A 27,575-nucleotide genomic window follows, 5' to 3' on the forward strand; every position below is an offset into this window, starting at 1 on the left:
GTATATATTGTGTAATATATTATATAGTGTATATATTAACCTAATTGTTGATATGTAGATATAAAAATATTGTAATTATAGAATAAGTATTATGGTTGAGAAAATTCATAGATCGTAAAAATACTCACTACCGACTAGATGTTTAACTGCTATGATAGATTATTGTTAATAATATATATTAATCATTAGTTAATTAATGATTAACTCTTAGTCCCACATGTTAGTTTTAATTGGGTATACCTACACAATTGGGTAAATTTACCCACAATTGTGCCCCTATATCCCGTAACTTAAAGAAAAATGGGTAAATGAATATTTTTTTAAATGAAATTTTCTACAAATAGGCACAAGTATGTGTAGTTGAGAGGCTTGTTTCCTAACCATGTGGTGTTGGATTCGGTCCCTCTGGGTGGCACATTGGGCAAGTGTCTTTTACTATAAACCTTGTGAGTGGATTTGGTGGTTGGAAACTGAAAGAAGCCCGTCGCGTGTGTCTGTGTGTGTGTTACGTTCGTCTATTGATGTTTGTTTGTTTATGTCCCCATGATTTAGCAAGTTCGACAAAAGAAACCTGTAGAATAAGTATGTTTTTTTTTTAAAATAATTACTGGGGTCGACCTGTTGGACTAAACCCGTCACGGTGGTGCCCCAGCATGGACGCAATCCAGTGGTTGAAACCAGTAAGAGAAACGATAAAGATAAGTACATTTCTGGGAAAGACTATTCTCTCTCTCTCTCTCTCTCTCTCTCGCTCACTCACTCACTCACTCGCTCGCTCACTCACTCACTCACTCACACACACACACACACACACAAAATGCATAAGCATAAGCGATTCGGTAGTTTTGATAGACTTTCTCCGAAAGATCGCCCTAGTCCCCTTCTCGAAATTGTTTACCTTGTGCCAAAATTTGAAACCAATAATTATTGATACCTTACAAAGCTCAGGTGAAGCCCACAAAATGAGGTTCTCTCACATTTAGGACGGTGCTGCTGCATACGCGAACCTTCCCCCAATTTCTTAATTTTTCACCTTTTTTCCATAACCCTAACGTTGGTGTAGATTTGGATTATATTGGAATTTGTAGTGAACATTTTCTCCCGCTGTGAGTTTCAGATGATTCCCACACTTGGAAAGTTTCTTTTGAGGACTATTCCATTCTTTCTCCTCCAGAATTAGTTAAATGAATGTATTTTGATAAAATGAAATATTCTAAAGGTAATGGCATAATTTGAAGAAAATAATTAGAGGTTGACTAATTGGAGTGACTATTTTGGTCCGCTAGAGGTCTTGGAATTTATATTCATATAATAAATCCTTAAAGGGAAAGGATGAAATAATCCTCAAAAGTGATTTCTTTTTCAACATAATTCTTTCTATTAAAGGCACAATTATTATTGCATCTTTTGTCTTGGGTGGGTCATTACGCCAAAGTAAACACAAAAACTAAGTATTGTTGCATTTGTTATTCAGTATAAACAAACACTTGTTTAATCCTTAGTAATCTCTGATCTAGCCGTATTGTCAAAGGTCTTCCAGCCAAAACCATCTTGTCTTCCTTTTTTATATATATCGCGATATATTGTCCCTTATATAAAGCCACCCATATGTGTGCTGTGTCATTTCTTTACTTCTTCTGCTGCTACAATAAACAGTCTTTGCTCTTCAGAATAGACATTCCCGTCTCACTACTGCTTTCACCTTTCATCACTCTTGTAGTCCGCACCACTCGTTTTCCAGGTCGATTCTGTGGAAACCCGCCTCTGTTCCTGTAGGCGATGGCTTGCTAAGATCCAGGTGAAACCGTTAGTAGCCATAAATTCCACCGGTTTAGGTGAGCCTGCAAGTAGAAAATAAACCCTCCATAACTGGGGTTTCATTTGAAGAAGATTTAGCTACTGTTTCTAACATATCGAACGACCAGATAGGTCCCCCCCATTGGCTAAACCTCGATCGAGCTTAACCTATGATCAAAAGCGTTCCGGCTGTGTACATTCATTATTACTCATCTATATCTACAATATCTGGTTCTATTGTTAAAGATAAAAGGTAAAAATTATGCAAGTGTTGAGTAATTGCGTGGGGCAGAGACATAAGGCCAGCAGTTTTGAGGGAAGGGGGTTTTCATCGATTGAATCGACCGCAATACTTAAGACTGGTTGTTTATTTTGTCAACCGGGAGGGATAACCGGAAATACATATTGAACAGTGACAGTGGTGAGTAATATTGTTGTATTGCTTCACTTATTGAAAACTAGCAGGCGTACCCGGCGTTAGTTCGAAAAGGCTTTGAAACTAATAAAGCAATTAACACCTACTTCCTCCTTTAAACACCTTTCACGCTTTATGGCGAGACCAACACCTGAGTAATTCATAAAAGGAACCGCATGTGTAATATATGACGACAACAATCAAGTGAAAAAATAAAGCAACAAAGATTATAACAGCAATAACGTAGGACTGAAATATGGCGCCAGTTCGGCAAATTTACAAAGCTTCCTTATGAACAATATTTTTAGTTTTCCCCTGGGGGATGAAGGCATGTAGACTTCCTACAACCTACTCTTAAGCAGCCAGCGTCCAGTTGACCGTGTGAAAAGCATGGTTTGGCTAAGTAAAGTCCAGCGACTGCCCCTGGGACTTATTAATGGACATGGTGTAACTGAGTCTAATCGGAAACTGCACTCTGCGGAATGTGAATGGTAAGTCAGCAGCCGAAGGCACAAGGGGAATTCGCGGTGGGAAGACGTCTTGACCACAGACGGTCATAATCGTTGCTTCAATGACATTGGGAAGTAATTTTGTAATAAGGCGTGTACCGTTGCTCGACATCGGTGGATTTAGATTCCTTATCAGCATAACAGGGCTACCTACTTTAGGAGTAAGAATATGTGGAGGTACATCTGAAGGCTCCAAGGAATTCAAAAATTCAGTGAGGTAATCAACTACCTCATCCTGATTGGGAATGGTGTCTACTGACTTATAGACTGTCACGTCCCCAGGCAAACGCAGTAAGAGGCTGTTGTTGATTGCACTGACTGCAACGTTCTTAGGAGCCAAAATGGCTCTTTGGCAAAGCCAATTTAGATCTCCGTTGTGGACCTCTAGGCCTGGGAAGACCTGGTCCTGAAGACTATGGATAGTACTGGCTATTGTGCAAATGTTACTTATGTCAACGTCTTCATTTCCGTCTTCTGGGACTTCACCATTGCCAAGAAGCAGAATGTCCCTTGCGAAATCTTCTGATAATGGATCCTCATGGAGGCGCGCTCTCATGTTGGTTTCTAACTTTAAAGTAACAACATGACCCCATAGAGATGAAGACTTAAAACTCGCCATTACTTCATCCGCCCTTGTGCCTTTCGGAATCACTGGCAAGGTTTATCTAAAGTCCCCAGATAGCAAGACAGTGACACCCTACCAATCGGTTTGTGGATTTCATTTTTGTCTCACAAAGTTCTATCTAATGCCTCAAGGGGACCCTTGTGAGCCATTGTGCATTCATCCCAAACAATCAGGTGGAATTGTGCGAGTAATTGCCCGTTGTCCGACATCTTTGAAATGTTGCAAACAGGCGTCGATGAACTTGCGATGTTATGGGGAAGCTGAAACGTAGAGTCCTACCACCAGGGAGCAGAGTAGCAGCTATGCCCGAAGTTTCCACGGCTATTGTGATGCACTTTTGTAGCCTTACTTTTGCAAGAATGAGTCAGTTATGAACGTTTTGCCTGTCCCTCCAGGAGCGTTAAGGAAGAAAACACCACTTTAACGACCCTGGACTTGCTGAACGATAGTGTCGTATACGTGCTTCTGGTCAGGTAGCAGGAGTGCCTCATTGATCTGTACATACGCGGATAGTTCAGTAATGTCGTAAGATGTTTCCCGAACAATCTCGGAAGGAAGATTATTTAAGGTAGGCCTTGCAGCGGGGCGAAGCCCGTTAGTGGTCATTACGTCACCATCTAAAGCTAAAATCTTGTTTTTTATCTCAATCAGCGCTAGGTTGTATATTGTATCGGTGAAACCTATGTTTAAAGTAGGGAATCGAAGCTGAGCGGCTCGTCTAAAGTCCTCGGACAGTTCATTCCTAAACTGAAGCCACAAAGAATACTGTGTGCTGCACAATTGTGCAGTATAACAGCAAAAAGTGTTCTAAGACTTCCAGGCGATTTGGATACACAAGCTTCTGATAAGCAAGCGTGCCACTGACTGTCATCTTCAAGAAGCCTGCGCTGTTGACATGCCTCCTTGTATGTGGCAAAAACGTTTTCATCCACAGTTCTTAAAACCTGAAAGCAAGTTGGGCCTGTTACTTCGTGTAGAAGACGGAGCACTGTCTGATTTGGGTGCACTGTATATATTTCTTTATTGCCCACAAGGGGCTAAACATAGAGGGGACAAACAAGGACAAAAGGATTAAGTCGATTACATCGACCCCAGTAACTGGTACTTTATTTATCGACCCCGAAAGGATGAAAGGCAAAGTCGACCTCGGAAAAATTTGAACTCAGAACGTAACGGCAGACGAAATACCGCTAAGCATTTCGCCCGGCGTGTTAACGTTTCTGCTATCTCGCCGCCCTTGGGTGCACTATATAAACGCGCCCAAGGCAATCATCGAACTTAAAGTCTTCCTGCTCTTCAACAGTTTTACCTGTCTTCCTTCTCCTCCACGTCTTGTTCCAGGTGTAGTAGGATGGAACTTGTGGGTAAAGGAGTGTCCGTGCAAAAGGATCAACCTGACAAAGTTTAAAAAACACAGTAAGCATAGTATCTGATGGAGCCTGTGCTACCTGGGCAGCAGTGGCTTCATTGAAATACACTCTTTGGCCGTTTTCCAGATGGACAGGAAGCTGAACAACGGCAGGATACCTTTCGTGTATTGAAAAACCGGAAATGTGCCAAAACGCTTCATTGCTGCTTATGTACCGTGCAGTCTGGTATTGCGTTACTTCATCTTGTTGGTTGAAGCCTTGGAGGCCAAACATGGTGGCACCGGATCCTTTGTTAACGTATTTGCAGACATATTTGATTGACTTGATGGAATTGCGAAATTCAACGTTGACATGCGCTTTAAATGTCTTTCAAAGAAGCGGACAGTAAGGTACTATCCATCTACTGTCAACTTCGAATTTCTCTCTGGTTAAGGTTAAACCTCCGTCGCATGGCTTCCTACGCCTATACAGTGGGTACCCGTCTTGAGCAGTTTGAGTCTGGGGCACGAATTTTTGGAGATAATTCTTAGAGCATACACCATTTATCAAGCAATCTTACCTTGTGTAGGCAGGCCCACAAGGGCCATGGACCTACGCTTATACAGTGGGTACCCGTCTTGAGCACTTCGAGTCTAGACACGAATTTTGGGGGATAATTCTTAGAGCATACACCATTTATCAAGCAATCTTTCCTTGTGTAGACAGGCCCACAAGAGCCATGGACCATATTAGAGTTCACTATCAGCGCCTGGGTCAGGTATTTCAGCGAAAATTAGCCTGTATATATCATTTGCATTTATTTTCTGATTTGACCATAGAAGTGTGTGTACGTGAGGCATGCACCTCTTTTGTCACTCAACTGTGAACATGAAGCTTTTAACATGGCCAAATATTTGGTCATTGGTGAGGAGGTCCTTGAATTCAAGTAGTATAAGTCTAAAAACTCTCGCAATGACATCAGGCCTATCATGGTCTTGTTAACCGGACAGAAGACTCACTTCTTGTATTTCATTCCACCTGGCATTACAAGTGAAGGTAATGAAAAGGTCGGACCCACCGTAGTGCCGAACGTAAATCCTGGCGTCTTGCGTACGTTCGTGCATATATCGAGGACTACCTGTAAAGGAAGACGGAAGTATGCACAATTGGCCTATCCTTCCAGGAGCAACATCGTTATTGATGCTATCTCTGAGATGGATGTACTTTTCAGCCCGTGGCTTAGCCTGATTGAACCATATGTATTGTAAGCGGTGAGACTCAATCTTAATGCATGGGAGTCATAGTTACTCCCGCCGTTCACCCGCGCCCAAATGTTATTCCTCCCGCCGTTTACCCGAACATTTTTTTCGAAATCAATTTATACTTAAAACCTCTCCAGACACATAAGCAATGTGCGTGTGAAGTTTAAGAAAAATCGGTTGAGCCGTTTTGGCACAAAACGAGGACATACCGATACACACATACATTTTCAGTTTTAATATGTAAGATATGAAAAATCTGTTGTTTCGCTTCCTTTTAAGGAAGAAAATGTAATTTCAAATAAAATGACTTATATGCCACTTGAACTGAAAACCTCGAGAAAACGTTCATAGACATATATCTTGGAAAATCTCGAAAGAGTTTCTTTAAAATTTGAAAAGTTTCTTTTCTTTGAAGAATGAAGACAACACACGTTTGTACTTTTATACTTTTACTGGCGAAGATAATTTAATTTGAAAACAATTGTTAGACAGTAAAAAGTTTGGTACCACATTATTTTCATTATTTTGAGTATCCTGCAAAGAGCTTATTATCCGATACGTGCTCCCTGTGAGACGGTAGTTGTGTGCTTGAGGAAGATTTGAGTGCTATTTCTTATTTCTTTACTGCCCACAAGTTGCTACACACAGAGGGGACAAAAAAGGACAGACAAACGGATTAAGTCGATTATATCGACCCCAGTGCGTAACTGGTACTTATTTAATCGACCCCGAAAGGATGAAAGGCAAAGTCGACCTCGGCGGAATTTGAACTCAGAACGTAGCAACAGACGAAATAGCGCTAAGCATTTCGCCGGCGTGCTAACGATTCTGCCAGCTCACCGCCTTTCTTTCTCTCTTTCTCCTTTTCTTTTTTCTTTTTCTTTTTTTTGTGCTATTTCTAAAAGCCGAATGACTCTTATGGAGACTTTTTTTCTTCACTTTTTGAGTGGTTGGGGGCGGTGAGTTATTATTGTTAGAAGTAAAGCGGCAGGAACAGTAAAATAGCCGTACCAAACCGTTTTTATTTTGTTTTGTCTATTAACGTTTTGAGCTTTGTCCCTTCCCCCCCGGGACTATTTCTAACTTTCATTCACTCATTGAGATTTTATCAAGTAGTTTCCATTAAAACAAAAAAAAAATTTAATTTCGTCGGTATTTTCTGATGCCACAGCGAAATTAGTTTGAAGTCTTTGGAAATAAAATATAAAGTAGAAAATACGGATTGTTGTGACGCGTGGTTATTGGAAAAGAAAATAATTCGGCAAGACTTCCTCTTGTACTCCTCCCCCCAAACACCCCTTTTTTTATTTAATTTTTTTTCTACACAAACCCCGATTTTCGGCTACGGAGAATATGAATCTGCAAAAAAAAAAAAAACAATTGGCAAAAATCGGCATTTTGAAATTACCTCTCTCCTCCCCCCTAAATTCTTCATTTTAAACATTTTTCAGAATTTTATTTCTTTTTCAAAATATGCGGAAAAATATGGAGATTATGATTCTGGAAAAAATTTCCAAAAATTTTTCTGGTTAGGGTTTTAGGGCTAGGCGCGAAACACTTTTTGCGCACTAGAAGGCATTAAATATTATCAGGAATATGTTTTATATCCGATGGATGGGCTTCATATGTGAGCCTCGACAATTTCTATTGCTCAGGAAGTTACCAACCATTAACCCAATTTTGTTAATCCAAACAGCATCCATAGACAGATTATTATAGAAGGTTGATTGATGTTCGCCAAGGAAACTTAGGCATGAAATAAATTCACAAATCGTGTAAAATTATTCACGAATCTCATTTCGATGCATCAATGACTAATTTTCCCAGAAATGTGATTGTTTTATACAAAATATAGATGTTTTCGATCTAGTTTGGATTCTTTGCCATCAAATTTGAACTTTTTGCCATCAAATTTGAACTTTTTGCCATCAAATTTGAATTTTTTGCCATCAAACTTGAATGCCTTGCCGTCAAGTTTGAATTCTTTGCCATCAAATTTGATTGCAAAGAATTCAAACTAGATCGAAAACATTTATATAAGTACGGTTTTCAAGTTACATTCGTTAAGTCAGTGTCATCATTTCCGGTTCGTATCGCAATTTACTTTTTTACGACGGTTAACTACATATTAACCAAGAATTCGCCCCCTCCCCATCATTGGCCTGATAATCCCGAAAGGATGTAAAAGCAAAGTTGAAATCAGTAAGCGTTTGATTCTGTCAATTCGCCGTAAATTTTCAAAATCTTAATCTAGCTCTGACACCAAATTTATATACTCGAGTGGATTCATTCAGTTTCCCTCCAATACATATTTGTGTCTTCTCACCATTATATGACATTTATTAAACGCTGTGTAAACAATCGATATGCGATATTTGCCGCTACTTCTCAACACGACTTACCTCGATTGATGAAATGGAAAGATATTATTATTTAGCCCTCGGTTAACCCTGATCCAGCAGACCTATGAATGGAGGCGTTCTGGCTATGACCATCTGTCTTTTTGTGTATATCTCGAGCTACATTGTTCAATGTCTCCTTTTAAAGACAAAAGAAAGTGATTTGAGAGAAGTCCAGCTACTATTTCTAGCAGATCGATCGACCACATATCTACCTCCCTCTTTCACTTCTAGATGGGTGATGAGGGTGATGCTGTATGAGACAACCGGTGCGTGACTGCTCGATCTGCTAAAAATAGCAACCATGTCTCCTTCAAATTGTACCTTGCCGTGTAGACAGTGAAAGGAACACTGGATTAGGTTGTCCGAGGTACACTTAAGTCTAAAGAAAAAATGACGGATTGGTCACGGCCAAGATATCCTTAATCATAAGTCTGTTCCATCAAGGTCATTTAGAATCTAAAACACTAACAGCAATAACTGATTTCTGTATCAGTTTCTGGTTCAGATGTTTGTACTCCAAACTTATGACCAAAAGTACTTAAGATCAGTCATAACGATTTCAATTTAGGATAGCAGTACACTGTATATGATTCAGGCAGGAACTGCACTGATAAACCTTTCTACAAGGCCTGAAATTATGGGGGAGCGGGGCCTAGTCGATTAGATCACCCTCAATGCTCGACTGGTACTTATTTTATCGAGCCTGAAAGGATGAAAGGTGAATTCGTCATCGGCGGCATTTCAACTCGGACGTAAAGCCGTCTTTGGCGGCTAACGTCCAGCGTGCTAACGATTCCACCCGCTCACCGCTTTAATAACTAGATTAATAATAATAATTCGTTTCTTAATTTTGGAAGAATACCAGAAATTTTTGAAGGGAAGGGAATAGTCGATATCATTTACCCCAGTACTTGATTCTTGAGATGAAAGGTCAAGTTTATCAGGTTGAAATTCGAACTCCGAACACAAAAGCATGTACTTATCTTGTCTGAGACTAACGATTCTGTCAGTCTTCTGAATAATTGTCTCTGACTTTAGCAAAGGGCCAACAATTTTGAGAGAACGGGTTTAATCGATACCTCGACCACATAGTCTGGTACTTCATTTTATCGACCCCCAAAGGGATGAAAGGCAAAGCTGATCTCGGGTGGATTTGAACCTGGAACTGATACATGACATTTGAGCCAGAACTGATGCATGACATTTTCAACTCGCCGCTCTGGTGGAATCCCTAATAACAATACTGTTTATTCGTGTTTAGAGACTGCTGTTTATTCCCTCCTAAGTTCGCATTTTGATTAAAGACTTTCTAGTCTGGGCTTACAATATCTCGTATAATCTCTGTTGTTAAAAAGAAGGTAAATATGGGTTACTGAATATTTGACTGCTGTTTCTAGTAGATTGATAATGGATCGCATGTTTACGTTGTCATCTTGGTATTTCTTTCTTTCTTTTTTTTGTAAAAAAAATGATGTTAAATTATTCACAACCGAATTCCATTGGACGTAACTTCTAACTTGTCAAGTGTGACGATGTTTATCTCTACTAAATGTGTGTTCAGTATTTCAATGAACATTGAAATATAATACTTGTAGTTAGTTGATGTGTGAAGGCGCGTGGCTCAGTGGTTAGAGCGTCGAGCTTACGATCGTGAGGTTGTGAGCTCGAATCCCGGACCGGGCTGCGTGTTGTGTTCTTAAGCAAGACACTTTATTTCACGTTGCTCCAGTTCACTCAGCTGTAGAAATGAGTTGCGACGTCACAGGTGCCAAACTGTATCGGCCTTTGCCTTTCCCTTGGACAACATGGGCGACTGCTGGTCTTCCATAAAAAACAACCTTGCCCAGACTTGTGCCTTAGAGGGTAACTCTCTAGGTGCAAACCCATGGTCAGTGCCTGACCGAAGGAGGTCACCAGTTAGTTGATGTACTAATACCTTTCAAAAGGCGTTGCTTGCTTCTATCGTGCGATTTTCCTTTGATACATTGTAAAATAACTTTCTAACGGATAGGCATTATAAAATAATATTTTATGTAATTATATTTTCATTAACCAAAATGATTTCACGTCAAGCATTGTTTTCCTACGCTTAAATACAATATTTGAACAATTAAGCAGAAAATGTTAATATTTTTTCGTAAAATATCGAATAAGAAGCATAAGAAGACAATCGTTCAGTAAAAGTCTATGGTGTCATGAGTGTGTGACTTTCTTTCATCTGCTAGACAAAGCTGTACGGTCGCACCCGCACTCAATCATGTATGATGTCGTGTACTAATACCGAAATATTACCCATGGGGATTTTCTTTTTAGAATAATTTTAAAGGGGTTTTGTTTTGGCCTATAGTTGTTCAAAGTGGTGAATTTTAATTGAAAAGCAAAAAAAACTTATTAAAATACTTCTATACCTTGGGCAAGTGTCTTCTACTATAGACTCGGGCCGACCAAATCCTTGTGAGTGGATTTGGTAGACGGAAACTGAAAGAAGCCCGTCGTATATATATATATATATATGTGTGTGTGTGTGTGTGTGTGTGTATGTTTGTGTGTCTGTGTTTGCTCCCCAAAATCGCTTGACAACCGATGCGGGTGTGTTTACGTCCACGTAACTTAGCGGCTCGACAAGAGAAACCGATAGAATAAGTACTAGGCTTACAAAGAATAAGTCCTGGGGTCGATTTGCTCGACTAAAGGCGGTGCTCCAGCATTTCCGCAGTCAAATGACTGAAACAAATAAAAGCATAAAAAAAAGAATAAAAAAGCAAAAAGTGCTTCAAATGTTGAAAATTGTATTTTTAAAAAAATACAAATTTAATTACCTAAAAAATGTTCCAGATATGTCTGTTATTTTATTGCGCTTAACTAGGGCGGCGTATTAAAAAGTTAGGATACAATAAGTTGTTTAACCCCAGTTCCTTCCTCATAAAGCAACTAGCGTTTAAAGCCAACTCAACTATAGCTATCCCGTCTTTGTGTATCTAGAAACACATTGTTTAACGTGTCCTTCACTTACATATTAAGACAGAGGTGTATAATTTTGAGGAAGATTTTGATTGAAGCATTTTAGAGCAACCACACACAATGTCACGATTGTAATAGGAGTGGTGTTGAATACAACTGGTGTTGCTTCAGTAAGGAGTGGTCTAGCTTTCTTTTGAATATGAATAGCTGTGTGCCTACACAATGTAAAAAAGAAGTTTATATAGCGAGTTGATACTGCAACGAAGGTTCAGTTCTCAGGTGAAGCATTTTTTCACTTGATCATTGTACAAGATATTTCCGAATGTTTTATTTCGTGTTTGAAATCATTATTTTGACTAATAGGGGAGGCACGTGGTTAGGGTTGGTGGACAGAGGTTGGACAGAACGTGAGATTGTGGTTTCGGTTCCTGGACTGGGCGACACGTCGTGTTCTTCTGCAAACATTTCATTCCACGTTGCTCCAGTCCACTCAGCTGGCAAAAATGAGTAAAGGAAAGACTTCTGCCCGTTTCCCGGTGGTTTTTTTGGTGGGGACGGGTGGAAGTCTTGCCTGAGTAAATCCTGCGATGGACCGGCGTCCCGTCCGAGGCGGGGGTGCAATATATACGCCATGGAAACCAGGAAATTGGCCCTTATGAGTCTATAATATCCAAGAGTGAACTTTACTCTCTACTCAGGGAAGATCGGGTGCTTCAGACTCGATCATAAACCAATTTCCAGCGATAAGGAGACAACGAAACTGGAAGTAAATAAAAGCGGTGCTCCAGCATGGCAGAAGTCCTACAACTGAAACCACTAAAAGAATAAAAGAAATAATTGCAAGTGAGAGGTATCAGATGTTAAATACCCGAGTTTGCAAAACGGGGCTTGAGATCTTTGTGGTTTTCGTCACTGCTTGTCGAAATCTTTAAAAAAAATAAAGGTCTTAATGTGTCTTGATTGACGCTGAATCCGAATTTGTTATTAATTTATTCCAGTAAAATTTTGCGAAAATGTTACAGGTATTCAGAGTTTTTTCAGAAAACGGCGCGTTCGCTGCCTCTTTCGTCATCGGTGGGGTGGGGCTAGGGGGCATCGACATGTCATCACATGTAACTAGCTACGGTTAACAGTGAAAAACATTAAAACATTCGCGACCTTCCAACCAAGTCTCTATTCGGAGGGACACAGACACATAGCAAGCAGCTTCTCCAATAATATTTCCCTCGCATTTTTTCATCGTCACTGTTCTAAAAATCTTTATATCGTTCTAGAATCGAATTCCTTCTTGCTATGAACACAATTATATAACACGTGGTGGTTACACTCCTTGTGCGCATGTGCAGCATCTTTGGTTACTATGGAAACGGAGTTCTTAGCAATCAGCTATGGAACGCGTGGTGATTCTTTGCTTTGGTTATTATGGAAACAGTTCTTCGCCACGGTGATGTGTAAAATACTCGCTTCTGATTGGCTAAAATACTCGGATTTTAAAGGCTAATAACTTTTTGATTAGGGATTTATAGGGAGAAGGAACTTCGTTTTCATAATTAGTATACAAAACTTAATCCATATACCAAATTTTAAAACAATTGGAACAAAATTCTAGGCAGTGACGAAAACCACAAAGATCCTAGGGCTTGCTCACGAGTTGTTCCTAAATAGTCTGTGATCGAGATTACTGTTAGAAAAGTTTTACAAAGTATTGGATCTTTTCTGTTTTGCACATCAAATCCTATTGTTTTTAAAAATTTCTTTTCCAGATTCAATTAATTTTCATGTTAATTACGAAAATCTTAATCATTTTTCAGGGAGGTATAAAAAACTAACGAAGTTACAAACTTGAAAGACAGGAATTTAAGGGGGAAAGATATTGGTTGGTTGTTCTCGTGCTCGTACAATAAATACACCTAAAATCAATATTCGGTAACTTAATATTAAGTATTCTCGCCAAATCTTTAAGAAATATATTACGTCATATTACGACATGAGGGTTCTGAAATTGTTGCTCAACAATCTTGTGCAGGTGGTTTGTTTAGGCGCAGGAGTGGCTGTGTGGTAAGTAGCTCGCTTACCAACCACATGGTTCCGGGTTCAGTCCCACCGCGTGGCACCTTGAGCAAGTGTCTTCTACTATAGCCTCGGGCCGACCAAAGCCTTGTAAGCGGATTTGGTAGACGGAAACTGAAAGAAGCCCGTCGTATACATGTGTGTATATATATATATATATATGCAAGTGTGTGTATATGTTTGTGTGTCTGAGCTTGCCCCCCCCCCCCACATCGCTTAACAACCGATGCTGGTGTGTTTACGTCTCCTTAACTTAGCGGTTCGGCAAAAGAGACCGATAGAATAAGTACTAGGTTTACAAAGAATAAGTTCTGGGATCGATTTTCTCAACTAAAGGCGGTGCTCCAGCATGGCCGCAGTCAAATGACTGAACCGAGTAAAAGAGTGATAAAATGTTTGTTTGCTTTGTATATGATGAGCTCACTTCCTCTATCAAATCGGGATCACCTGTGTAGGGCGAACGGTATGCCACGTGTCGGATGTTGAATGTCGAAGCGACCAGATCGATAGTGCTTTGTGAGGGGATTAGGTTAAACAGAAATTGTGGAAACTTGTTTAGAGAACAGGTTGAATTCTTGGGTGTATCAACGCCACATTCTGACCATTGTGTGCATTTACTTGAATACAGTTTTGCAATCATCATTCAGATCCTGTCTGAGAATATATTTCTTTACTGCCTACAAGGGGCTAAACATAGAGGGGACAAACAAGGACAGACAAAGGGATTAAGTCCGATTACATCGACCCCAGTGCGAAACTGGTACTTTATTTATCGACCCCGAAATTTGAACTCGGAACGTAACGACAGACGAAATACCGCTAAGCATTTCGCCCGGCGCGCTAACGTTTCTGCCAGCCCGCCGTTTTGTCCTGTCTAAGAATAATTTAACCCTTTTCATTCTTAGAAACACCAAAAAGAAGTTATAAGCATTGTCTTTTCTCCTCTTTACTAAGTCGTGTAAAAAGAAAATTAATGTAGCTATAAGCGCAGGCATGGCTGTGTGGTAAGAAGTAAGCTTCCCAACCACGTTATTTCAGGTGGTTCAGTCCCACCGCGCGGTACCTTGGGCAAATGTCTTCTACTATAGCTTCGGGCCGACTAAAACCTTGTGAGTGGATTTGATAGACGGAAACTGAAAGAAACCCATGTGGGCGCGTGTTTATCCCCCCCAACCCCTCCTAACCCCCCCCCCCCCCAATTTTTGTATATTCGGAATCTACATGATATAACACATATTTGTATACAATTTCATTTTAAAAAGATCCATTTTTCTGAGTTATGATCATCCAAAGTCGGGGGTGAGGTAGAAATCTGTAGTTATTCCTTTGAATCAAACACGAAAGAGACTTCACTTCAAGCAAATTTTTTCAACAATTTCTTCAAAAAAAGTTTCAGTATAAGCTTTCGGAAAGTATGCTCAAAAAGAAGCAAAAAATATTCTGTGAATCTTCTCACCTGCAAATTTTTACTTGCCTTTTTGCTGAATTCACAAACTGGCTGGTGGGAATAAAATGACCTGTTAATTTTCATTTTTGTTCATATATATATACGTGTGTGTGTGTATGTGCACGTTACAAGTACCATAAATCTATCTGTCTCCTCCTCTCTCTCTTCCTTCACTGACGCTACTCCATTTCAACCTATTTCACACCATTCAATACTCTTAGACACACCCACACACATAAGTTTGTCTCCAGTTTATTTCTTCATAGGGAATTAAGATGGCATTGTTTTCAGTACTGACCAGTTCTATACTACATACACGCACACCACACACACACACGCGTTTGCAATTACCTACATGTTTTCACATACAACTAAATCGAAGAAAATAATCTATTCCCTCCTTAGTGACATCAGATCTTATGAACAAGATCCAAAATTTCATGAAATTGTCCACAGAAGAGATGTAAAGATTTTTTTTTAATATCTCATTCTCGAATCGCCCCCTTTCTCTATTGGCATACTAAACATTGTGTACAATAGGTATAAAAATTCAGCATAACCCTACGCATGCCTCGCCAAAATATTACCATGCCCCACGTTGGAAATAACGGGTACACACCATACGTTAGAAACAGCAAATAAAACTTCCCAATTCACATCCTACTTTTCTTTTAAAAATATAATGTAATCCTCTCGAGAAAGATTAAAGAAAACAATTGCTTCGGCTGGGATCCTTTGATCTCGGCTCTCTCTTATCAGAGCTGACCTTGTGCTCGCTCCATCGTCATACATTTTCAGCTCTTCTTGATTTTCAAAGAGGCGATTTGGTTGAGTCGTTATAGTCGTTAAATGAAATGCCATGGCGATATTTGTTACACCGTTCTGCTTCCTGAGTTCAAATCCTGCTGACTTAAGCTTATCTATATATTTATTTATTGTCGCTCATCTTTTCATGCCCGAAGGCAATGACTTAATTGATAGAATTGTTAGTGTTGCCGTACTGCGTGTTTTGCAGTACTTATTCCGAATGTTTTAAGCTCTGAGTTCAAATTCTACATCAATTTGTTGCTTAGGTCATCTGGAAAATTCGTCCATATTGCTATTTTACCTGCAGCTCACCTTAAATAGATCTGGTTCCTCCATTCAATACAGCATCTCGAAAGAGTCCAGAAGCTGGCTACCCGCATGGTTCATGGTCTCAAAAATTTGTCCTATGAAGAAAGGCTGAGGACGCTCGACCTTTATTCTCTTGAAAAACGCCGCCGCCGTGGTGATCTCATTCTCGCCCACAACATCATAAGCGGAAAGTGTAACCTCTCGAAAGAGCTGTTCTTCACTCCTGCTCCAGAGCGTCGGCTGCGGGGTCATTCCGAAAAGCTCTACCTGCGACGATTTCATCTCAATCGAAGGAGAGGAGCTTTCTCCGTCCGGTTTGCGGATCCGTGGAACAAGCTGCCAGACGAGATGGTGAAGATGCCGACGACCGCTTTGTTCAAAGCCTCCCTGGACCTCAAGTGGCCTGAACTCTTTACATGAACACCACCCTGTACTTAACTCCATGTCCCCCTACATGGCCTTGCTATTTGCTTTTGAGCCAAATTAACTAACTAACTAACTATATCTGACTGAGAAATCAATTGACTCTAACAATCATACCAGTTTGTCTGATTGATAAATACACATTATTTTCTTTGTGCCTACGTATTGATTCATATATATATATATATATGCATTTCTGAACCTGTTTAGTAACAAATGACCAACATTTGTATATGTGTGGATGAACGAAATTATTTGTGTCTTTTATTAAATATGTTCAAACCTCACCTACTTACATTTTTATACAAGCTCCAATGTTTTCACTTTTACAACTACTACTTTGCTTTTTGACTAACAAACAGGAAATTGTTTGTGTTGTATACATTTGTGCTTTCTTTATTTCTTAAGAACTGAACATGTTGGCGTGTATAACATGTTTATATATATAGATGAATGAATGTGTGTGTGTATATATATAGATGAATGAAAGTGCATATATATGTGTATATATATATATATATAGATGAATGAAAGTGCATATATATGTGTATATATATATATATAGATGAATGAAAGTGCATGCATATGTGTATATATATATATAGATGAATGAAAGTGCATGTATATGTATATATATATATAGATGAATGAAAGTGCATGTATATGTATATATATATATATAGATGAATGAATGAAAGTGTATGTATATGTGCATATATACATGTATACACACATATATTCATTCATAAGCTGTTTGTAGTAATTGCACGAGTTTAACCTCTCTCTCTTCTTGCAAATTAACATTTAACCTTACACATAAGGATGCAATACTTCTAATTCTAAAGTCGACCTCGTTCTGAGATCAAATTCCGCCGAGGTCGACTTTGCCTTTCATTCTTTCGGGGTCGATGAATTAAGTAGCAGTTGTGTACGGGGGTCGATATAATCGACTGACCTCCATCCCCCAAAATTTCGGGCCTTTTGCCTAGAGTAGAAAAGAAAAGAATACTTCTAATTCATTCCCTCTCCAATTTTTTGTCTCTCTATCACACACACATATACGTACAACAGTAGTATATACACACACTTATACGTACGTCAATAGTACACGTACACACATGTACGTACATCAATAGTATACACACACGTATACGTACAACAGTAGTACACACATACACACGTATACGTACAACAGTAGTACACACATACACACGTATACGTACATCAATAGTACACACATATACGTACGTCTATAGTATACATACACACACGTATACATACAACAATAGTATACACACACACGTATACGTACAACAATAGTATACACACACACACGTATATGTACGACAGTAGTATACACACACACGTATACGTACGACAGTAGTATATACACACACACACACACGTATACGTACGACAGTAGTATACACACACTTATACGTACGTCAATAGTATACACATACACACATCCGTACATCAATAGTACGTACTTACACACACATACACACAACGTACGTACACACACATACACACAACGTACGTACGCCCAATGGTACACGCTCGCAATATCAACAACGACAGTAACCACATCCTGTTTTAAGATTATTTTCTCTTGAAGGATTTCCAAACTTAAGACATGGCTTTTAACTTCAGATTAGGGTCAGCTGGATGTTAGTAGAGCGGCGGAAAGACAACAGGTATTTATTTGTCTTGTGTCAGGTTACTCTGGTACATTGGCTCCTGTCGTTAGGGCGATGTTTATCAAATTGACACCTCTTGTATTTACTTTGCTAGAAATAGCAACCTAATCTCCTTCAAACCCATTCCCATTATCTTAAACTAAGGACGATATTAATGATAGTCGATGTAAATGTTGATCAATTGGTTGATTTTCTCCATTGATGCTTTACATGGTAAAAAATATGGGAAGCGTAAGAGAGATATTTAGTTAACGTAAGAGGTGCCACATGAATGCACACACTAGCCCTCCTGTGTGGCCCTTCTGTCCGGCATTCGCCATTATAGATCGGTAGCCACTACACACATTTTCTTCTCTCTCCTTGTTTCTTTCTGTAGAAGAGCGTAGGCTCGAAACGTAAAAGACTTTTTCAATCCCCGAGCGTTTAATACATCTGTTTGTTTTCTACACCACATGTCTTCGTCTTTTTTCTTTTGTGAATTCTCTCCCTGTATGTCTTCCTTTCTCCTATGTTTCCGACGAAGAGCTCCGCTCGAAACGTTAAACCCTCCTTCTTTCCTGAGCGTCCAATAATACTATATTTGTTCCACGTCCTCGTGTTGTTGTGTTTTTTGTGCTTTCTTGTTTGGATTAACTAATATATATATATAGTTCAGATTTGTACAAAAAAACAGTTGAGGGAATAAACAAGGTACCTGTATTCATTTGACGCTTCGGAAAAATGGAAGTGTCTTTGACGTTTCGGGCCTAAGCTTTTCTACAGAAAGACATGAGAGAAAAAACGTGTCTGGATTCACGGTTGCTCGTGTGTGATATATATATATCCTCTATATATCACGACCAGTAAAACACTAAGTATAGCAGTGACGAAACCACTGTACTAGAAGCAGATTGTCAATAATGGAACATTATAATTTTGGTTGGAATGTATTTGATCAAAGGTTTCCTCTGTTAAAGTTGATTTGGGTTAAACTACCATTCCCCAACCGGTTTTTTCCCCCACGTACCTGGTGGTGGTTGCGCGCATAACAAAGCACAATAAAGTGCATAATATATAATTGAATTATTACATATGTAATTATATCAGCATTATGTACATATACGAGTGGGTGCTGGCTTTGGGTAAAAGAAAATACAGGGGAACAAGTTAATTATAATTTGGATCTTTTCACTTTGACCGGCAGATTTTAAAAAATAATTTTTTGTAATTAATCACTTTTAAACTTCGTATACTGGTAGAATGTGTCACATAAAACATTTTTTACTCTTGGCGTTCTTGAGAAAATTCTGTAGTTTGTAAGCTATTTGTTGTTAAATTTCTCGTATTTCGGCAATTTCAACAAATCAATGACGTCTATTGAGGTGAATACAATTACTGCTGTTGTTTGGCTACATGTTTTACTTTCATATTTAATTGCTTGAAAACGTGATCAAATTATCATAGGACTGGCGGGGAAATTATCTTTATGAAAGAAATTTCATTTGAAGTATTTTCGCTTTATAATTTTAATGCAAATATCCAATATTAAATTCATTTAAGTTTTACAATAATTACAGCGAACAACATCGCCGGACATTTGCAACTAGCCATTTAAAATAAGTTTTTCTTTTACGTCGAATTTTTCTCGAAATCCAAAGATAATCCAATAAACCAGCCTCAACACTACGATATACACACACAATTATTTGTCGATTTTGTTAAGTTATGAAATAACTGAATATTTTTGATAACATTCTATGACCAAGCAGGGTGGGGTGGTAGAAAACTTTTATTTCTATAATTACTCCTTTACTTGTTTCAGTCATTTGACTGCGGCCATGCTGGAGCACCGCCTTTAGTCGAGCAAATCGACCCCAGGACTTATTCTTTGTAAGCCTAGTACTTATTCCATCGGTCGCTTTTGCCGAACCTCTAAGTTACGGGGACGTAAACACACCAGCTATGTTGGGAGAACAAACACAGACACGCAAACACACAGACACACACACACATATATATATATATATTAATAAATGAAATAAAATATATGCATATATATAAACATATATGTACGTACCTACCTCTACATGTACATATACACGCATATATGAGTACAGGACACCAAAGGGACGTCGAACAGAAAGAGAAACGAAAACATAGACACAAACCAAAGGAACAGGACATTTTTTTTAAAAACAACAAAAAATGGAGTACAGGACAATTAACACAACGAAAAAAACCCTTCTTCAGTCGCTAAGGTTTCATCTACGTTTCGAAGGATAAAAGCGAGACGTATCTTCGACAAGAAACTTTCCTTCCTGCGAAAAGCAAACCAATTAAAATTATATATATATATATTATATATATATATATATATATATATTATATATATATATAATGTGTGTGTGTGGAGGCCCAGTGGTTAGGGCAGCGGACTCGCGGTCGCAGGATCGCGGTTTCGATCCCAGACCGGGCGTTGTGAGTGTTTATTGCTGTACTCTTTCACACCACTCTTTCTTCTGTTGGCCTGCTCGCTTAGCCAGCGGGGTGGCGTCGTTCGATGTGTGTAACAACATCTGATAACGTGATATATATATACAACGGGCTTCTTTCAGTTTCCGTCTACCAAATTCACTCACAGGAACCATGTGGTTAAGCAAGCTGCTTACCACACAGCCACACCTGCACCTAATCCATAACTAAATTTAAACATTTTTTCGTTGTAATTTTAAATTTTAAATATTAATTTCGTTAAAAGGTACAATCCCCCCCCCCTCATAACTCAAGTTTTCCACCATGTAATGAAAGTGCAAAAAACATTTTATTTTAGTAGTTTTAAAGAAAATATTACGCTATTTCAACCTGTACAGTTGAACATTGGTTTCTATGTACCTCGAGTACGTACAGTGTGTTGAGTTTCGTTTTATTATTGCCCTAGTGCGTCAGTTTCGTTTTATATTGCCTTGGTGTATTTTAATAGATCTATGGTTGAGAGATTGAGCGTTAAACGACAGGTGTGACCCAATGATTCATGCTTGCAGAATGCACACGCCTTCGCCCGACAACTACGTCTTATTTGACATGCAACTGTGGCTAATTGTATGTGGTGCAGTGTTTGCAGTCCAGGCACATTGTATTGTCTTCATTCTTCACTCTTTCGGTAAACACCTCGTTTCGATGCAGATCGTCCCAGAGCGGTTCCGGTGTGCGTACTCGCGCATCCGCGCTAGCTAGTCGTGACTAGTCGATTCTACAACGACTACCTAGCAAAGTAGATAAAACACAAAATAAATAATTTTTTTATACAAAGTAAATAATTTTTTTTAAAACAAAGTAAATAAAACACAAAGTAAATAATTTTTTAGGCGTAGGAGTGGCTGTGTGGTAAGTAGCTTGTTAACCAACCACATGGTTCCGGGTTCAGTCCCACTGCCGTGACACCTTGGGCAAGTGTCTTCTACTATAGCCTCGGGCCGACCAAAGCCTTGTGAGTGGATTTGGTAGACGGAAACTGGAAGAAGCCCGTCGTATATATGTGTGTATATGTTTGTGTGTCTGTGTTTGTCCCCCCACCATTGCTAGACAACCGATGCTGGTGTGTTTACGTCCCCGTAACTTAGCGGTTCAGCAAAAGACACCGATAGAATAAGTACTAGGCTTACAAAGAATAAGTCTTGGGGTCGATTTACTCGACTAGAAGGCGGTGCTCCAGCATGGCCGCAGTCAAATGACAGAAACAAATAAAAGAGTAAAGTAAATAAAATACAAAAACACAAAATAAGGATCGACTAGTCACGACTAGCTAGCGCGGATGCGCCAGTACGCGAACCGGGACCACTCTTCTTAAGTAGTACCGGTTTATTTGTTATCAAAGACGTTCCAGTTAAAACTTTTCTTGTCTTTTTAACAATGAAGAGAGTACTCCGTGTCTGGAATGCAAATACTGCACGTCATGCAATTAACCATTGCATTCAGTTAAAATATCTGAAAGAAAAAAAAACAAGTCTAGTTGGCTTCGCGTGTCGTTGATCTCTCAATACACTGGAACAACACAAAACCAAAACACTATATGTATGTGTGGTACATACACGCTTATGCTCGGCTGAATTAAGCCGTGTAACGAAGTAACACAATACATATAGGAGGAAAAAAGCAAACATTGAAAAAATATTTAATAAACCTTTTCTACCATGTGAGTTTTACATTGAACGAAAACCTGATAAGCTGGCAGAATCGTTAGCACGCCGGGCGAAAACCGTAGGCGTATTTCGTCTGCCTTTACGTTCTGAGTTCAAATTCCGCCGAGGTCGACTTTGCCTTTCATCCTTTCGGGGTCGATAAATTAAGTACCAGTTACGCACTGGGTCGATATAATCGACTTAATCCGTTTGTCTGTCGTTGTTTGTCCTCTCTCTGTTTAGCCCCTTGTGGGTAGTAAAGAAATACATATATATTCTTACAACAAATTTTAACAATGCTATTTTAAATTAAAGAGAGAGCTAATTTGAGGCGCAAAATCACAATTATCAGTTAAAGTCAGTTATTTCACATTTATGAAAATAAAAGAAAAGATTGTTTTCCTACTCCATGATAGAGTAACGTTGTTTAAGTTTTCGAAAATGTTCAGTTAGTGTATAATTTGCATAACAATCAAATTAATATTGATCTGTAGATCACACCTGTCGTTTAACGGTCTACTTTCGCGCCAAACTATGTATCGATAAATACACTAGAACAATACAAAACTATAAACCAAAGACTGTACACCTCCGATATACAATAGAGAGAGCTTTATGCAACGAAATAATGTAAGAAAAAAGAAAACACTTTTCATAAGCTTTTTCCGTAATTAATTTTCATTATATTTTCAGGCAATCTTTCGTTGACAAGTTTACTGCTTCTAATGAAAGAATGCCTATTTTCAGAAGTTGAAAATCTAATAATAACATTTTTATAGCAGATTTTAATAAAACTAATGCTAGACAAAAAAAATACTGCCAACTTGAAATGAGATAAATTTGGTATTTTTCTAATATGAAGCAATTGTCCTTTTAAGTTAGTTTACCGTATTTGGTAGGACATAAATAAGGACACACTGTTTACAAAACAATATCTCGAAAAATCGCCCTGGGACCTATAAGCAAAGTTGTCAGATCTTTTCGGTTTGAACAGCAGTTTTTTCTAGCGGTGTCATGTGAAATTGTCACCCATGATTATGACCCTAGTATCGATCTATTGCATTTCAATCTGTTTTAGGGTTAGGGGTGAGGGGAAGGGCATCTTTTTTTTCTTCAGAAATGTAAATAAACCCAATCTGTTTCTTAAACGAGGGACATATTCATATGGCACAGAATGTTTTCACCTCAATAGACGTCATTGATTGGTTGAAATTGCAGAAATTGAAGAAAAAACAACAACAAATATCTTACAAACCATAGAATTTTTTCAATAAAGCCAAGAGAAAAAGATGTTTTATAAACACATTCTACCAGTATACGAAGTTTAAAAGTGTTTAGTTACGTGGAAATTATGTTAAAAACTGCCGTTCAAACCGAAAAGATCCATTATATTTTCAGGCAATCTTTCGTTGACAAGTTTACTGCTTCTAATGAAAGAATGCCTATTTTCAGAAGTTGAAAATCTAATAATAACATTTTTATAGCAGATTTTAATAAAACTAATGCTAGACAAAAAAATATTGCCAACTTGAAATGAGATAAATTTCCGTATTTTTCTAATATGAAGCAATTGTCCTTTTAAGTTTGTTTACCGTATTTGGTAGGACATAAGGACGCTCTGTTTACAAAACAATATTTCGAAAAATCACTCTGGGACCTATATGCGAAGTTGTCCCTTCCATAAGATTTAATGCACCGAAATCTTTTCCTTTTGACTATGCACTGCTGAAATAGGGAAGCGCCTGTGCATATTTTGTCATCATTTCACAATTACGGAAATAAAAATTTGATTCCCGCAACGAGTAATAATGACGTTTTAAATTTTTGAAAACATTCAGATGTTTAATGTTTTGTTATATAAAACATAAACAGAAGTGCAGTTTATTGGATTATCTTTGAGTTACGGTTCAGTTCAGTCCGTTATCACTGACAATTTGTGTATGAGACGCATGTCTGCCAAGCTTGTGTCAAAAGCAAACTTCTTAACTGCTCATCATCATCATCATCATCATCATCGTTTAACGTCCGCTTTCCATGCTAGCATGGGTTGGACGGTTCAACTGGGGTCTGGGAAGCCCGAAGGCTGCACCAGACCCAGCTCAAAATTCGTTTACTCCATAAATGAACAGCAAAAGATATGTGAGGTGTGAAAGATGAAACAAGAGGAGATTAAGTCCAACCAAGTAAGCTATGGTAGGATTTGAACAAGGCGTAGGTGTGGTGATGTAGTTACAGGTTCAGTCCCACTGCATAGTACCTTCATGAATATTCTATGAAATTGTCTCAAAAGAAAAAGGGTCTTAATTTTGTAGTCACTTTTTAATGCTAGCCATGAACATAATATAAAATGGTTGGTTATGTTAGCTATATTTGCAAAACAAAAAAAATTTTGATTTTAAGGTTTTCACAATATCATGAAAACAATCACACATTTATCTAATTTCACCAAACTAAGTTATGTAAAAATAACTTCGGTACTAGTATCGTAGATTGGTCCCGGTTTACGCACACGCGCAAGCGACTTCGGTACTTCCGTGTTTTACTAAAATATGTTACTACTACCCCAAGCATTTTCACAGCATTCATTTTACTATCTTTATTATATTTTTCATTTACCTAAGCGATCACTATTTCATTTTCCCACAATAACAGCTCTTAAACCTAACAAGGCTTTCTATGAGCCTAGCAATTTCGTTGAATTTAGGCTTAACATATTGAAACTAATCCTGCTTTGATAGGACAGGCACTAATAAGTTTTCTGATTTCATATGTGTTATAATTGAATCACAGACTTCATCTTTATTAATCACACTTGCAAAATTTGCAGTGAGCCAAACTAGTATTTCTTTCAGCAGCAACTAAACCAGTTATAGTAAATTATTTTAAACAAGAACCATGTGGTTGGGAAGCAAACTTCTTAACCGCTCACCTTCTCAAAATTCGTTTACTCCATAAATGAACAACAAAAGATATGTGAGGTGTGGAAGATGAAACAAGAGGAGATTAAGTCCAACCAAGTAGGTGAGCTGGCAGAAACGTTAGCATCTGTCATTACGTTGTGAGTTCAAATTCCGCCGATGTCGACTTTGCCTTTCATCCTTTCGGGGTCGATTAAATAAGTACCAGTTACGCACTGGGGTCGATATAATTGACTTAATCTGTTTGTCCCATCTGTGTTTAGCCCCTTGTGGGTAGTAAAGAAATAGGTATTTCGTCTGCCCCTACATTCTGAGTTCAAATTCCGCCAGGGTCGACTTTGCCTTTCATCCTTTCGGGGTCAATAAATTAAGTACCAGTTACGCACTGGGGTCGATGTAATCGACTTAATCCGTTTGTCTGTCCCCTCTGTTTAGCCCCTTGTGGGCAATAAAGAAATAAGTTGGCTATGGCAGGATTTGAACCCAGAATGCAAAGGATTAGAACAAGGCGTATGTGTGATGCTGTTCCAGGTTCAGGTATAGGTGTGGTGATGTGGTTACAGGTTCAGTCCCACTGCATGGTACCTTGGGTGTTTCTCGCTATAGCCCTAAGCTGACCAAAGCATTGTGAGTGGATTTGGTTGACTAAAACTGTAAGAAGCCTCGTCTATGTATGTACATGGTCTGATCAAGAAGTATCTGGAATGTTGCCATAGTAATGACGCTAAAGCATGCAGAGTGAAGTTGCTTGGCAAAGTTTGACATATTGTGCATGCACAGCAGAGTTCAAAGTTTTAACGTTTTAGCTCACTTCTGCTGTTTACAGCAGTGCTTGGAAGGAAGGTGTGTAGTGTGTGATAATTGCATTGACCATGACAGAGAAAGTTATGACAATACCTGCTCAGAGGCCTACGCAAAGTTGCAGAAAGTGTATGGAGAGGAGTATATGAGCCACAGACAAGTGTACGAGTGGTTCAGACTTTTCTAAGATGGCTGAAAAATGTCGATATTGACAAACGTTCTGGGAGACCTGCAACCAGCAGAACTGAGAAAAACATCGCAGATGTGCATGCAGCTGTGAGAGAAAATCGTCGAATTACCATCCATGAGTTATCAGAGATTTGTGCAGATTAGTTACAGTTCAGTTTAGTCCATTATCACTGAAGATTTGGGTATAAGATGCATGTCTGCCAAAACTTTTCAGCTGACCAAAAAGACACTCAAACTTCAGTTGCACAAAATCTTGATTGTGTCGAGAATGATGAAAACTTTGCTTAGGCCTCTGAGCAGGTATTGCCAAGCTTTTGGCAAAATTTGATGCAGATTCTCTGCTCAACTTCCTCTGTCTTGGTCAATGCAACAATCACACGCTACACACCTTCCTTCCAAGCACTGCTGTAAACAGCAGAAGTGAGCTACAACATTGAAATTTACTGCACATGCACAGCAGAGTTCAAGGTCAATCTGTGCTAAGCGGCATCACTTTGCGTGCTTTAGCTTCGTTACTATGACAACGGTCCGGATACTTATTGATCAGACCATATATGTGTTTATCCCTCACCCCCACTTGACCACCAATGTTGCTTTATGTCTCCATAACTTAATGGTTCATCAAAAGAGACCAATATAATCAGTACCAGGTTTTAAAAAGAAAATAAGTCCTGGGGTTGATCCATTCAACCAAAGCAATGCCCCAGCATGGCTGCAGTCAAATGACTGAAAAAATATAAAAACAAGTAAATACTGCTAGGCATTCAGTTTGGTGTTCTTCCAAGCAATCTACCACCCTGTCATGGTTCCTTTTTAAACTGTGCCTTTAGAATGAAAGGTACACTTGACCCTACTGGAAATTAGCTAAATTGGCAACCCCGAGGCTACAATTACTTGAAGCAGGAATTTAACTTAAAAATGCTCAAGTCAATCAATGTTCATATACTTAGTATTGTGAATCAAGAATTTTTAATTAAAAGTACACCAATGGAAAGAAGAAATAAGTCATTAGCCTGTATTGTCTTCCCTGTTCTTTTCACTAGAATTAAGCTAATGATTTTTCCTCTCTCTTTTAATGAAAGTATGTTGACACTTCTACTTAATCTGTCATTTTCTGATTTTACAAGACTAATAATTCCTTTATTACCTCCACCTTAGCAGAGGCAGAGGTATTGTTTTCAGTCATGTTTGTTTGTTTGACTGTGGACAAGATATCTCAAGAACTGCTGGATGGATTCAGATGAAACTTTCAGGGATGTTTGGCCTCATGACTGGCACAAACTGATTAGATTTTGGGATCGATCTGGTACTGGACAAGGATTCTGGATTATTTTTCCTGTTTTTTTTTTCACTTAATTTTTGACAGCGGTCGGGTTAATTTTTAGCATTCTTGTTTGTGAGAGCAGTCGAGTTAATTTCAGATATTCTCATTAT

At 38.7% G+C, this 27,575-nt stretch overlaps 2 protein-coding genes across 2 annotated transcripts in view; one reads left to right on the forward strand and one right to left on the reverse strand.

Annotated features, from left to right (window-relative positions):
• Window positions 1–27,575, forward strand: part of LOC115217658 (coiled-coil domain-containing protein 85C-A-like) — a 55,508-nt gene that overhangs the window by 1,963 nt on the left and 25,970 nt on the right.
• Window positions 2,612–3,340, reverse strand: LOC115231390. The gene has a single exon (XM_029801450.1). The coding sequence runs from the start codon at window positions 3,338–3,340 to the stop codon at window positions 2,612–2,614; it is 729 nt and encodes a 242-aa protein (XP_029657310.1).

This window comes from Octopus sinensis, linkage group LG1 (assembly GCF_006345805.1).
Source record: "Octopus sinensis linkage group LG1, ASM634580v1, whole genome shotgun sequence".
NCBI classification, from domain to species: Eukaryota; Metazoa; Mollusca; class Cephalopoda; order Octopoda; family Octopodidae; genus Octopus; species Octopus sinensis.

Coding starts and splice junctions, on each gene's coding strand:
- LOC115231390 (XM_029801450.1), bottom strand. CDS start 3,340: ATGGCGAGTTTTAAGTCTTCATCTCTATGGGGTCATGTTGTTACTTTA.